This window comes from Lycium ferocissimum, chromosome 5 (genome assembly GCF_029784015.1).
Source record: "Lycium ferocissimum isolate CSIRO_LF1 chromosome 5, AGI_CSIRO_Lferr_CH_V1, whole genome shotgun sequence".
In the NCBI taxonomy this organism is placed as follows: domain Eukaryota; kingdom Viridiplantae; phylum Streptophyta; class Magnoliopsida; order Solanales; family Solanaceae; genus Lycium; species Lycium ferocissimum.
The window spans coordinates 37512546-37526590 of record NC_081346.1 but is presented as its reverse complement, the minus strand read 5'-3'; the positions used below and the strand labels follow the sequence as shown (position 1 = coordinate 37526590).

The 14045-nt window shown below is 38.2% G+C and overlaps 1 protein-coding gene across 1 annotated transcript; it reads right to left on the bottom strand.

The window, feature by feature from the left end:
• Positions 1–11237: 11237 nt before the first annotated feature.
• On the bottom strand, positions 11238–13468 carry LOC132056789 (berberine bridge enzyme-like 13). Its single transcript, XM_059449137.1, has 2 exons — positions 13073–13468; positions 11238–12698 (listed from the first exon to the last, which is right to left on the bottom strand). The coding sequence occupies exons 1-2, from the start codon at positions 13413–13415 to the stop codon at positions 11407–11409; spliced, it is 1635 nt and encodes a 544-aa protein (XP_059305120.1). The 5' UTR covers positions 13416–13468; the 3' UTR covers positions 11238–11406.
• Between the last annotated feature and the right edge of the window lie 577 nt (positions 13469–14045).

Genomic DNA, 14045 nt, shown 5'->3' with positions numbered 1-14045 from the left:
TCCAAAACCGCCTGTGTTAGAAATGCTAAGCTCGTGTATTCTCGCTTTCCGTAGAGCTCTGGGGAGAGGCGGGCTTTCTTCAGACTTCAAGAAATGGTGGAACCACCTAGTTTCTAATAGGTAACACAGAATCGACCTTTCTGTGTTGGGGCGTACGGTAATCAATCTTCGCATCACAAATCAGAGTGTCATACTCTTCTCGGAAGACATCGGTAATCCCCGGGGTTCATTTTTAATGTATCTACCTTCCTCGAAGTTGCATCCCAATGTTGAACTTTAGGCTTCGTAGGAATTGGCTCAAAGTTTGGACAAGCAATGTCGCTCCGGTTATGGTTAGATACAATAACTTGCCAACCCGATTTTTGGTATTTGTGAATGTCAAGAAACCTTCACCATTATCATGATCGAAATTGGTCAATTTCACATTACACTGTTGAATTGTCAAGGTTGTCCTACCTCGTCTAAGCCGGCTTCCAAATGAGTTCTAGTGCATACTTTCTACCGGTTCATCAAGATTTCTTTGATCCGCCTAAATTCAATCCCAAGAAAAAAGCGAGGCCCTTCAAGTCCTTGATTTTAAAGTTGTGGTGCAACACACTTTGGTTTCGGACGTTGTTTGATCATTCCCGGTGATGATCAAGTCATCTACATATACCAAGATCATCACCATACTACTTCCTTCTTTTTGTGAAAAAGAGAATAGTCAAGGTGGCTTTGCTCGTAACCGGAATTCACTAAAGCTTGATCAATTTGAGTTCGGTGCACGCTCGAAGCTTGCTTTAGTCCATAAAGGGACTTGACAAGTTTGCAAACCGCAGTCGCTATACAACATGTAGTCCGAGGCAATTCCATAAACACTTCTCAGATAGATCACCGTAGAATGCACGACATCCATCCCATATATGTCCCCGATTTTAATTTTCACCGCAAGTGCACGATGATTCCTTTGATCATTACCATCTTCACAACTGGTGAGAAAGTCTCTTGGTAGTCTATCCCTGCAGTCTGATTATAGCCTTTGGCAACCAACCTTGCTTTGTATCTCTCAACCTCACCATTAGCTTTGTATTTGATCTTAAACACCCATTTTGCATCCAACGGGAGACTCGCATGCAGGCAAAGGTACTTGTAAAGCCACGTCCCATTGTCCCGCAAAGTTTGCAGCTCCTCCTTCATGGCCAAGATCCATTTGTTGTGCTGACGAACCTCATGTCTTAGGTTTAGCAAATCAAGTTTTACTTGCTAAGCTTGATAAAAAGGTGAAAGTTGAGCATAAGATATATAATTGGCCACAGTGGGGCTAACGCCTTTCTAACTCTGCTAGTGGTAATATAGTCCTTATGCCAAATTGGGATGAACGACTCTTGACTTTCCGATGATTCTGGAGGAGGAACCATATGGTCGATGTCAGCGCAAAGTAACATCGGGATTCTCAATGGAATCAACAGTAATTTGATCGGAAGTGCATCACCGTAATAGTTGTCATCGTGGCTTGGTCCCATCCCCCTCGAGGGCATAGTGTCATGTAATCCGATCAACATTATGCGTTGTGATCATTAGGCTGATCATACTCTTGTTCAAATGTCATGTTGTGCAAGAGGGATACGGCATTCTTGTTTATCACGCGCAGGTTAGTGAAAGGAAACACATGTTCCTTGAAAATAACATCTCTACTTACTAATAACTTCTTGTCTTGCAAGTCATAAAGTAGGTAACCTTTCTGTGTCATAGAGTAACCCATGAGAACACAAGCAGTTGCTCTTGGGGAGAATTTTTCAAGTTTAATAACTTTGGTTGCATAGCATAGGCAACCTATTGTTCCTTGAGTGATCAAGTTTGGGTTTATGTTTGTGAAAGACTTCAAATGGAGACTTCCCTTGCAGCACAGTTGTAGGCAATCTATTTATCAACTATCTTTGCTGATAAAACACATTCACCCCAAAACCTTATAGGAATTCCACCTTGAAACCTGATAGCTCTAGCAACTTCCAAGATGTGCCTATGTTTCCTTTCCACCACTCCATTTTGCTGAGGAGTGTGTGGACAGCTACTTTGGTGTATTATACCCAAGGATTCAAATAACATTTTACATTCTTGGTTAAAAAACTCACCACCATTATCTGAGCTCAACATCTTAACAGAACAAGAGAATTGAGTTTTCACCATAAAAAAAAATTTCTCAATATAGTAATAACATCTGTTTTTAACCTGAGCAAATACAGCCATGTCATCCTTGAACGGTCATCAACAAGAGTCAAAAAGTACCTATATCCATTATGAGTGGCAACCTTGTATGGCTCCCAGACATCTAGATGAATCATATCAAATACATGCTTACTTCTAGTAGAACTTATAGGAAAAGCTAGTCTAGTCTGTTTAGCTAGGGGATAGACTGTACATTCATTGCTAGCAACATTATTATGTCTACTACTTGCTAATGATAGTCTTCTGAGCACATTTATTGAAGGATGCCCCAGTCTTCTGTGCCAAATGACTTCTTCCACTTTATTATGAAGAAATCTCAAGCTACTCAAAGGGAATACTTTTGTTATTGATGATCAAAATAGACGAGTACATGTGCTCCCTTTATAGGAGTGAAGTTACATAGACCTTAGCCTACTACACTTGAAATACATGAGTTCTATACAACAATACTACCTAAGCCTTATCATGACTCAACTAGATACATACAAGAGTTTGACTCAACTACAACTCAAGTAGCCGTATAACACTTGTATATCAGGCAGACATCCCAGATATCCCGTATATCGCATCCTTATCTTCAACACTTCCCCTCAAGCTAGTGGGTGGAGGAACCGGCCACTCCTAGCTTGCTTCGAAACCAAGAACACTTGCTTTGTCAAGGCCTTAGTGTGTATATCGCCTAGCCGATCCTTTTGACTTTACAACCGTGTTAGTAATTGTCCTCTAGCCACCTTTTCCCTAACAAAGTGGTAGTCCATTTCAACGTGTTTAGTCCTTGCATGCATCACAGATTAACAACAGGCAGAGCACTCAAGTTATCACAAAGTACAATATAGGGACTCTTTTAATGTACACGCCAATATCACAAGAATGTAGTGATCCATGTCATCTCCGAAGTAGATGCTAAAGCTCTATATTCCAAAGCACTTGATCTTGCTACCCATCGCTTCTCGGGATGCCCAAGAAATGGGTTGCTCCAAGATAGATGTCGTAATCCGTAGTTGATCTCTCTAGTAGTTGGACAACCTCCCCAATCTCGCATCCGAATAACCATATAACTGCCGCAAAGAAGATCGCGAGATAATCCTCGAGACCATGCCGCAGTTCCTTTGACATGTCCGAGGATTCTTTGACACTAGAAGATGCTCACTATTAGGACTCTGCATAAATTGACTAGCCAAGTTGACTGCATGAGTGATATCAGGCCTGGTGAGTGTTAAATACTGAAGACTCCCAACAATGCTTCTATACAAAGAGACATCAACGTGACTACCTGTTGCTTCTTGTAAGCCATGTTTCCCCGAGCCGCAGGTGTATGTCTTACTTTGGCGTTGTCATGTCGATCTTATGTAAGTTGAAGAAGATACTTGCTTTGACTCAAGTGAATTCCTCCCGAGAACCGCTTGACTTCACATGCCTAAGAAAAAATGGAGAGGACCAAGATCCTTTTCATGGCAAACTCTTTTACACTAGTGTGACGATAATCTCTCGAGACATGCTCGTAATTACTTCCTCGTTATTATGATATCATCTACATACAACAAAAGCAAAATTGTGCCTCTTTGCAATGTAGATAAACAAGGAGGAGTCCGCCTTGCCGCAAATGAATCCTAGATGAAGTAAATGTAGATCGGACGTCAAACCGTGCCTCTGCGCGCTCGTTTGAGACCATACAATGCTTTCTTTGTGAGACGACATGATTGGGATACCCGAGATCAATGAATCTGGAGGTTGGCTCATATACACTTCTTCTTGTAAATGACCATGTAGAAATGCATTTTTGACATCTAGTTTTGATTCGCCAATTCAGCCGATCGCAACCGACAACACAACTCTTATGGTAAAGGGCTTTAATCACAGGCTAAAAAGTTTCCTCAAAAATCAATTCCTTCAAGCCGAGAAAAGCCTCTAGCAACTAGTCTTGCTTTATGTCGTCATGGTTCCATCTCGCCTTCAACTTGGTTTTTGAACACCCATTTTGAGCCAACTATGTTCATCCGCCGTTTTAGGCACCAAAGATTCAAGTCTTGTTGTTATGTAAAGCCTCAATCTCCTCTTGCATTGCTGCAAGCCAGTGTGGACTCTTCAAAGCTTGCTTAATATTTGTCGGTTCCTCGTATGTCTCTATTCCGTTAGCAAGAAGAGAAACATGCGTTATACAGGGACATTTAGACTTGTACCTTGTAACCATGTGATGGCCTTGTTCACCATCGTTGTAGGATCCGAATCGACACTCATTGAGCCGTATTGGTTGAGTCTAGGACATGATCTCGGAGCAAAGACTTGTTACTTCTTGATGTTGACTAGCGAGATTGAACCACTTTGAGAAATCCACTCGCAATCGTATACCTTGAGGATTATTGAATGCAGTCGCATTTTTCCGTGCCGCACTTGACTCAATGTGATCATCGTAGTGGATTATAAGACTAAAATGATCATCGTAGTCATTATGATCATCTGGAACTTCGCATTTGAAGCGTGATCAAGATTAGTTCGTAACATCTTCATTGCTGAGTAACCGCAACATGTTATGTCGAGTGGCATTAGTAGTTGCACCATCGCAGGCACTACTTCCCTAAGTGATACCATCAAAGAGTTGCAAAGTCATGATCACCATGATCATCATGATCGTAGCAACACTTCTCCCGAATTTAGTACCCGTAACTTAGAGAAAAATTCGAAGAAAAGTGGCTAAGTGTGTTGAAACATGAGGCTGTTCATTTTGATCCGAGTGGACCTAAGGCAGAGAGACTCATCAAATATCACATGCCTAGAAACATATACTCTTCTTGTTGAAGGATGATAGCACCTATATCCCTTATGCAACCGTAACCTATGAATACACAAGGATAAGTTTTTTGACCGAACTTTGTACTACCCTTCGGGTATGGAAAACACCTACATCCAAACACTTTTAGACCGTTATAGTCGTCGAGCACCAAACAACTTAACAAAAGGTGTTTCCATTTTCAATACCGATGAAGGCGAACTATTTATGAGAAATACTCGCCGTCAAGAATGCTTCTACCCATAGGAACAAAGGCATCTTGGCATGAAATAGTAATGTTAGTCCAGTTTCAACTATATGCTTGTGTTTTCGTTCAGCAATTCCATTTTGTTCTGGTGTGTTAGGACAAGAAATATGTCCGATGATGCCACAATCTTCCAAATGTTTGATGAATTCGAGCTTTTTATGAACTCACCACCCCCATCACACCGAAAACTTTTTTATGACCTTTGAAAAGCTCGCCTTTTCTACTATTTTCTGGAATTTGAGAAAAATGCCAAAAAATTCTGATTTCTTTCTCAAAGGATAAATCCATGAATATCTTGTATGGTCATCCACAAACACCACATAATATCTCATATGCCGAGATGATTCAACCGGATAGACCCCACAGATCACAATGAATTTTTAACAAAGGGTCTTTCTCAATTTTATTTCTCAAACCAAAAGGTAGTTTACAACTCTTTTCCAACTGACAACTAGAACAAACACTAGGCACTTTATTCCAACTACTAACATCAATGCAACTATTTCTACTTAAAATTTGTAAAGACTTTAAACTAGGATGTCCTAATCTAGTATGCCAAATAGTGTCTGATTCTTCCAAATCTTGTCAGTAAAGGGCGAAGGCACACAAGTTGTTATCCTCCAATGCATATGTTTCCTTTTAGTTCCCTTGGCCAGTAGACTCCTTGTCTTCTTGTCCTTAACAACAAAATGAGACTCATCAAATTCAAGAGTCATGAATTATCCGTATTTTAACGACCGAAAGTAAGTTCTTATTGATCTTAGGAACTACGAGCGTTAACTTCCTTTAGTTTCAGTCCTGCTCTAATTGTGTTTCCAATATGAGTAATATCTAACTTAGAACCATTTCCAACAATAATCTTATCAGAACCATCATAACTCTTAAGTTCAGTCAGATTACCTGAGTTATTAGTTAGATGACTAGTTGCACCTGAGTCTATATACATTGCATCATCTGTATTGGTTGAGTTCTCGAGATTCATAGCACCAATGCTTGTGGCAATTCATCCGTTCGCTTGATATGAGTAATCCCACCTGTAAAAACACTTTAAAGCAAGGTGGTTGTTTCTACCACAACCGGCATGACTCGCCAAGACCTTTCCCTTTGTTCGAGTTCCACCCGAGTTGTTCGATTACTTTGATTATTGTTTCCTTGCCGCCAGGCTCGAAACCTCTTCCTTTTGAGTTGAAGTTGTTGTTTCCTCTGCCTCTTTGAGAGTAGTTTCCTCTTCTTCTACCTCTTTGAGCAGAAATGCCATGTTAAAGTTTTGCTGAGGCACTTCTTCTTCATCCTCTCTCATGTCAAATCCCCTGAGTGCATTGACAAATTGATTTAGAGTAGGATAGGGTGCCTTACCTAACATGACAGTTCTGAAAGTCTTGTACTTGAGGCCTAATCCTCTAGCAAAATTGATCACTTTGTTGTCTTCATCAACAGGCTTGTGTATGGCTGCAAGTCCATCACAGATGCCTTTGAACTCTTTAATGTAATCATCAACCTGTTTGGTTCCCAACTTAACATTCTGCAACTGTTGTTTAAGTTGAAACTCCTTATCTTTGGTTGCTTGGAGATAGGCTTCCTCCAAGCACTCCCACATCTCTTTAGCAAACATTGCATCCTACTATAAGATACATACTTTCTTCCTGCCGTAGTTCCCCAAATCCAACTCCTAAGTAAAACATCTTTTCTCCTCCCAATCTTCATTACCGCTACGTACGTTTCTCCAAGTAACCGGTTTCGTTAGCTTTTCCGATTTCTTCGTCGTATGTCGGTGTCACACATCTTCCTTGATGAGATATGTCAATCTCATCACCCGAATAAGTTGCAACATCCGTGTCCTCCATATCAAGTAGTTTGTTGGCTTAAGTTTGATGGAACACGAGGCAATAAGGGGTGGTGCGATGAAGCTGAGAGGGTATTAGTCGTAGGTGTGTTTGGAGCCATTGAGAGTGGATAGAAAAGGGAGCATTGGGTTTCAAGGTTTACAACAGCGATGAAGAGTTCTATCGCTCTCGATACCATGAAGAAATCTCAAGCTACTCAAAGGGAATACTTTTGTTATTGATGATCAAAATAGACGAGTACATGTGCTCCATTTATAGGAGTGAAGTTACATAGAGACCTTAGCCTACTACACTTGAAATACATGAGTTCTATACAAACAATACTACCTAAGCCTTATCATGACTCAACTAGATACATACAAGAGTTTGACTCAACTACAACTCAAGTAGCCAGATAACACTTGTATATCGTTGTGTATATCCGGTATATCCTGTATATCAGGATCCTTATCTTCAACATATTAGTCTCTACTGCTAGCAACTTGACCTTTTCATCCATCAGTGATTTAGAAGCATGTTCCACCAACAGATATAAGCCTCCAGACTCCTTACCAATCCCCTTGACTCTCCCAGTTGAGAGGTCCTGAAAGACACAGAACTCAGGAAAAAATTTACAGAACAGTTCAACTATCAAGTGGTTGTGATACAGACAACAAATCATACTTGAAGTTAGGAACAACCAACACATCTCCCAAAAATTCCCCTGTGTTCCAGCTATAACTACCAGTACTGGTTATTGTAATGCATTGTCCATTAGGTAAGTAAACTTTGTTTCTACTTCCCTCAGGCACTTTTGATACATTTAACAATTTACTTATGTCAGAAGTAATATGTTTGGTAGCTCCTGAGTCCACTATCCATCTCTTATTATTAGTATGTGTTGCAAGGGCAGTTTCATTACCAATTTCATTACCACTTTGTGCTACAAAAGCAGCAGTATTAGTACCTGCCATGTTGGCTGTCATGTCACCTGTTGTTTCATGAGCTCCATCCTTGCTCAGCAAGTTCAGTATTTGATTGTATTGTTCCTTTGTGAAAGCAGGTCCTGGTGCAAATTGATAGTCAGCATCTTGTCCCTGCACAGATCTTGCAACTGCACCAAATGGATCATTGTCTTCAACTGCATTTGCCATTCTAGTGTTGTCCCCTCTATTTCCTGATCTCCTCTTGCATTTGAGATCAGATGGATAACCAATGGCTTTGTAGCATGTTTCCTTAGTGTGTCCTTTCTTTCTACACACTTCACACTGTAAGTTGAAATTTCTCCCTTGCTTATAATAAACAGGTTTTCCTGCATGACTTCCTGTATAGTTTCCTGCATAACGTCTTTGTTAAAGGCTTATTCATATATGCATGTGCCTTTCCTACATACTTTGCACCATATGAGCTGGCTGAGTGATGTTCATTCACATGTCCCTTCCCTTTACTAGCATACAAAGCTGTTGAAGAAGATTCTCCCATATCTCCTCCTGAGTATGAACCAGCTGTCATTTTTTGACTCTCATCAGCCATGATCATTGAGTAAGCCTTATTGACTGATGGCAAAGGGATCATCATTAGTATTTGACTACGTGCTTGATTGTATTACTCATTGAGTCCCATCAGAAATGCATACAGTCTCATATACTCCAAATGTCCTGCATATTCTCTAGAGTTGGGACAACCACATGATGGAGGCGCAATCAATGCATCAAACTCAGCCCAAAGTAATCTCAACCTAGTGAAATAGGCTGAAACAGATGAAGTTCCTTGCGCAATTGTGCATATCTCTCTATGCAACTGGTAACCTCTAGATCCATCAACTTTGTCAAACCTCTCCTTTAGATCTGCCCACACAGTTGCTGCATCTGATGCATACATGATCCCACTCATGAGTTCCTTGGAAACTGAATGGACAATCCATGATAGGACAAAAGCATTACATTTCTCCCATTGTTCCTCCAAATCACTACTGTAATCACTCTTTTTGCAGGTTCCTTTAACAAATCCAATTTTGCTCTTAGCTCTTAGAGTGAGCAGCATCGATCTGCTCCATATTGTATAATTCTCAACTCCTGTGAGCAGAATCGTGGTCAAAGGTATCCCTGGAGTGTCAGAGTTATGGAGGTGAAGAGGATGATTACGTTGCTTCTCTACATCATCCATTGTATCTGTGCTCACCATTGTTCTTCACAGTTTCTGAACACATGAATTTGCAAACTGTAATTGATCGAATCTGCTTGAATCAATGATTGATTCGAAGCTCTGATACCATGAAGAAATCCAATCTAGAAGATGAAATCCATAACTGCCATTGAGATTGAGAGAGAATGAGCAGAAAATGAAAATGATTTCATATCTCAAAAGTTAGTTACAAAGAGGTATATATACAGGAATATACAGCTGTATACAACTGTCATATACAGCTGTCTAACTAGTTCCACTAACTACTACTTGCCACATCATCAACTAACTCTAACTAACTTGACTAATCTACAACTAACTATACCGGATATAATTAGGTAAGACTAAGTACAAGCTAATATTGTGGAATCTAATCCTACTAACTAATTCCATCATCTGCAATAGAATGTACTCACAACCCCTCGATTTTCGTTCCTATCAGTTGTTACGACCGTAGTCTCCCTCGATCTCATATCGAACGGCTTTGAACTTTACCCCGATTCTTACTGGGTATAAGTTGCATCGGTTTCTACCGTATACACATCTCTTTGCTAGTCGCTAGATGTTTCTGCAATACTTACCAAACCGAGCATTTATCACTACAAATAAGGAAGAAAAAAGAAAGAAAAACAACTTAAGCATAGTGAATGGAGATTATATATTAGATGAAAAGGGCAAGGGAGTAGAGAACAATAAAAGAAGAGCAATTGTTGACACTTTCAACAGAAACCACCAGAACTATTGGAATGGAGAAAAAGATGTATTTTTAAAGATGTTAACTATTAGGTAAACAAAGTTCCATAAGAGATGTATTGAGATGCTAATATTCTCTATCAAATTTACCTAGTTTTCTGTTTTTCTAGGGTGAAAAACGGGGAAGAAATAAACATGAACGACAATTGATCAGCTTGTTCTTCAAGCCGGAAATGTAAACTTTGTAATTTATCATATCAACCAAATCATGATTTCATGAATTTTTGTTGGGAATAAAAAAGATATCACCATTATAACAAATGTCTCCGCAAATATTTTCAAATTCTGAAGACTTATGTCTCTTCATCAAAACTACGTATTTATAGGCCAAAAATAACATCTAAAATCATTTTGGAATTTAAACAACCAAGCTTTAAAAAATGAGAAGTTAACTCTACAAACGTAAAGATTTTACATACATGATACAGCCACAAGAATAATATTAATTGCACAATTACTAATAATAGACTTTAATTAGCCTCTTCAATTGCCCCACGTAATTAAGCTGTTTGACCTACATCATACATAATACTAATTGCACAATTACCAATGCAATTTAATTAGTCTCTTCAAGTGCCCTCATGTTCGGATCACGTAGTCAAGCTATTAGTTGTATATATCTCTATATTTAAGTGGTTTAAATAATACAATAATGATAGATAATGGGAAAGACTTAACGACATAATTTGTATGATTTTTATAATTTTGTACATAAATGTAGAATTTAAAGGATAATTTTGTTTTGAGAGTAATGTTTAAATGAAGGGCAATATGATCGTTTAACTTTTAATGGGCATTTTGTAATTCAACTTTGACATTTATTTCTTCCCACTTTTAGAATAGTATAATCAAGTTCATTTGAGGGTTTCAAATATCTTATCCATAATTTCAAGTGACATCTTCCAATGGGATAACTTGTATTAAAGAAGATTATCCTTAAGTCTATAAATATATGTGACCAGTACTTATTTTTTGTAAAAGTACGTACAATCATTTTAATATGTAGAACTATCATGTTAACTACACAAACATTTTAGTTATAATAAATGTAAGGTAAGACTGCGTATAAAAGATTCAATGTAGTTCGACTCTTCTCTAAATCCTGCGCATATCAAAAGCTAAATTAGTGCACCAAGCTGTAATTTAATGAGAACACAATTCATTTCAAGAATATTACACCGTCCATCAATAATAATATTATCAAATGACAGAACCCTTTCGAGATAAAAGATTGAAACACTCCAAAGCAAATAAAAGGCAATTGATTCTTCCCACCAAGACACTAGAAATACTACTACATATGGTTTGTCAAAACCATTTGAACGTTATAGAACTTTGCAAAAATTAAGAAAGTTAAATAATGCATCATATTATATTTCAAATGGATTAGCACTAGAAGCTCTTCTTTATTGATTCATACTCTTCCCCTTTCCCTTCCTTGTTATAGGAAGTGTTGGGATACTCTGTTCATGCAAGAAGAAGTTCTCTGGATCCACCTTAGTTTTCACTTTCACTAGCCTATTGAAATTGTCCTTGTAATACTTGTTTCCCCACGAACTAGCTTCTATAAAGCTAGAACTCCCATTCTTGTTCATCCCTAAATCAAGATCTCTGTAATTCACATAAGCTTGTCTAGGGAACATAGAAGCATAAGGGGTCATATAATTATAAAGTCTTCTGATCCAATCATAGTGCTTTGTGGCTGATTCTTTAGCAGGGTCATTCCAAAGTGTTAAATATTGAATCATGTAACTGACACCTTTTCTATGAGGAAAAGGGGTTTCAGATTCAGAAAATTTAGCCATCATTCCGCCATATGGATTCCATATGACCAATGGTGAGTCTTCTTCCATGAGCCTTTTCCATAGCCCTTCAAGACCATCTTCTGGAATTGGCTCTTTCACAAAATCTGATTTTGCTTTGAAGTAATTCTTGAACAAAGACTTTCCTTGAAGGAGTACTTCTAGTGGGGTATTACTTGGGTAACCAGCGATATACATAATTGACTTAATCCAACTCACTTCTGTACAATCCTTTTGTGTCAATCCCAATTCAGGAAATTCTTCATTCATTATTTGTACAAGTCTGTCAGCTCTACCAAGGAACAATGAGTTATAAGCAGTTTGAATAGTCTTTTCACCCTTTTTATCTTTCTTGTCAACCACACTTATGATGACCCTAATGAAGAGATTTTCATCAATCTTGTCAGCAACTTGTTGCCATTTGTAAAGAATTTTCGTCCCATTTTGTTCCAGTGTTTTTGGGACAGTAAAAACTGTTACAATAGATGGGACAGGGACTAACCTTAACTTCCAAGAAAGTATAATACCAAAACTAGCTCCTCCACCTCCTCTAATTGCCCAAAACAAGTCTTCCCCCATACTCTGCCTATCAAGAATCCTGCCTTTTACATCAACAATTCTTGCATCAACCACATTATCAGCTCCTAATCCATATTTTCTCATCATAGTACCATAAGCTCCACCTGTTATGTGACCACCAATTCCCAAACTTGTACAAAGACCAGCTGGAAAACCATGAGTCTTGCTTTTCTCTGAAATCCTATAGTACACTTCACCAAGAGTTGCCCCTGCCTGAGCCCAAGCATAGTTGTCCTCTGTGTTCACAGTGATTTCTCGGAGCTTCGAGAGATCAAGAATGATGAAAGGAGGCTCCATCTCAGAAATGTAAGACAGACCTGTTAAAAAATAAGTAATGACCTTGAGGAGTGAACAACTTTTCTTAAAGAGATATTGGTCGTATAACTTTTTGAATAATACAGGCAAATTTCTAGAGGATACAGACAAAGTTATTGTATACTGCAATTAACTAAATCAATTCTCAGAAAAAGTATGAGGTTGTAGAGTTTAAAGAAGACAATTGAGAACAATCAATCATATTACATGAAAAATTATGATTCATTGAAATTTTAAAACCTTTTTTTTTTTAAGAAAATAAAATAAAAAACACCAAGTTTTTTTATACATAAAGCCTTCAAATTCATTTTTGCCTTCCGACCTGGGATAATCCTAATTCATATACTATTAGTATATATAAACTATCTTACAAGACCTTCATAATCATGGCCTCCACTTCGAACTCTAAGCTGAAGGCCTAGCTGTTTTGAGCAAATGACTGCAGCCTGGACATGGGATTCTGCCATTGGTGTGAAAATAAGCTGCGGTTTTGGAACAGAGGGCACTAAACACCTCAGATTTTGTGCTGTGGATTGTAAGATTGTGGTGAAAGAAGCATTTGTTGGGGTGACGAAAGCGGTAGAAAAAGGGACACAATAATCAGAATTTTGGCAAATACATTGGTAGAACTTTTCGTTAGTTGTATCTGAAAGAACATATGAGGAACATGACAATAAGACTATGAAAAATGAGAGCATAATAGAGTTTAAGGATGTCATAGTTGAGGTGCTTTGGATTGGTGATGAAAGTTAGAGGGGGGTGATGGTGTTTATATATTGATGAAGTTAAGTTAATGTCTGATGATGACTCTATATGACATAATGCAAATGTCAGATTTCAAGATTTAAGAATGAATGGTAAGACACTAACTGAGGATTTAGGAATGACTGGTAAGCACTAATTAAGGATTTAGGAGTCAGAGGATGTCATTGAATAAGGGACTGATAGTGTAAATGTTAGTGTATATAACTTAAATTAATTATGCAAATTATTTCTCCCTTCATTTTTATTTGTCCTGTATTGACTTGACACAATCCTTAAAGAGAAGCCATAAATAGAATGACAATTTTACTATCACCCTAATTATTATTAAGTCATCTAATGGTTGAAATCAACCAAACATATTGTAAAAGTTATGCAGCCACTAACAATTCCTTGAAGTTTCCAACTCAATAATTAATATAAGGGTAAAATAGGTATGAAATGTTGTATTATCTCTTGGTTATCTAAACTGAACAAGTAAAAATGGACATCTATTATTAGTACAGAGAACAAGTAAAAATGGACGGAGGTCGGAAGAAGATTCTTGGAGACCACAACAACCCTTGCTGAAAGGGGCATGGGGGACA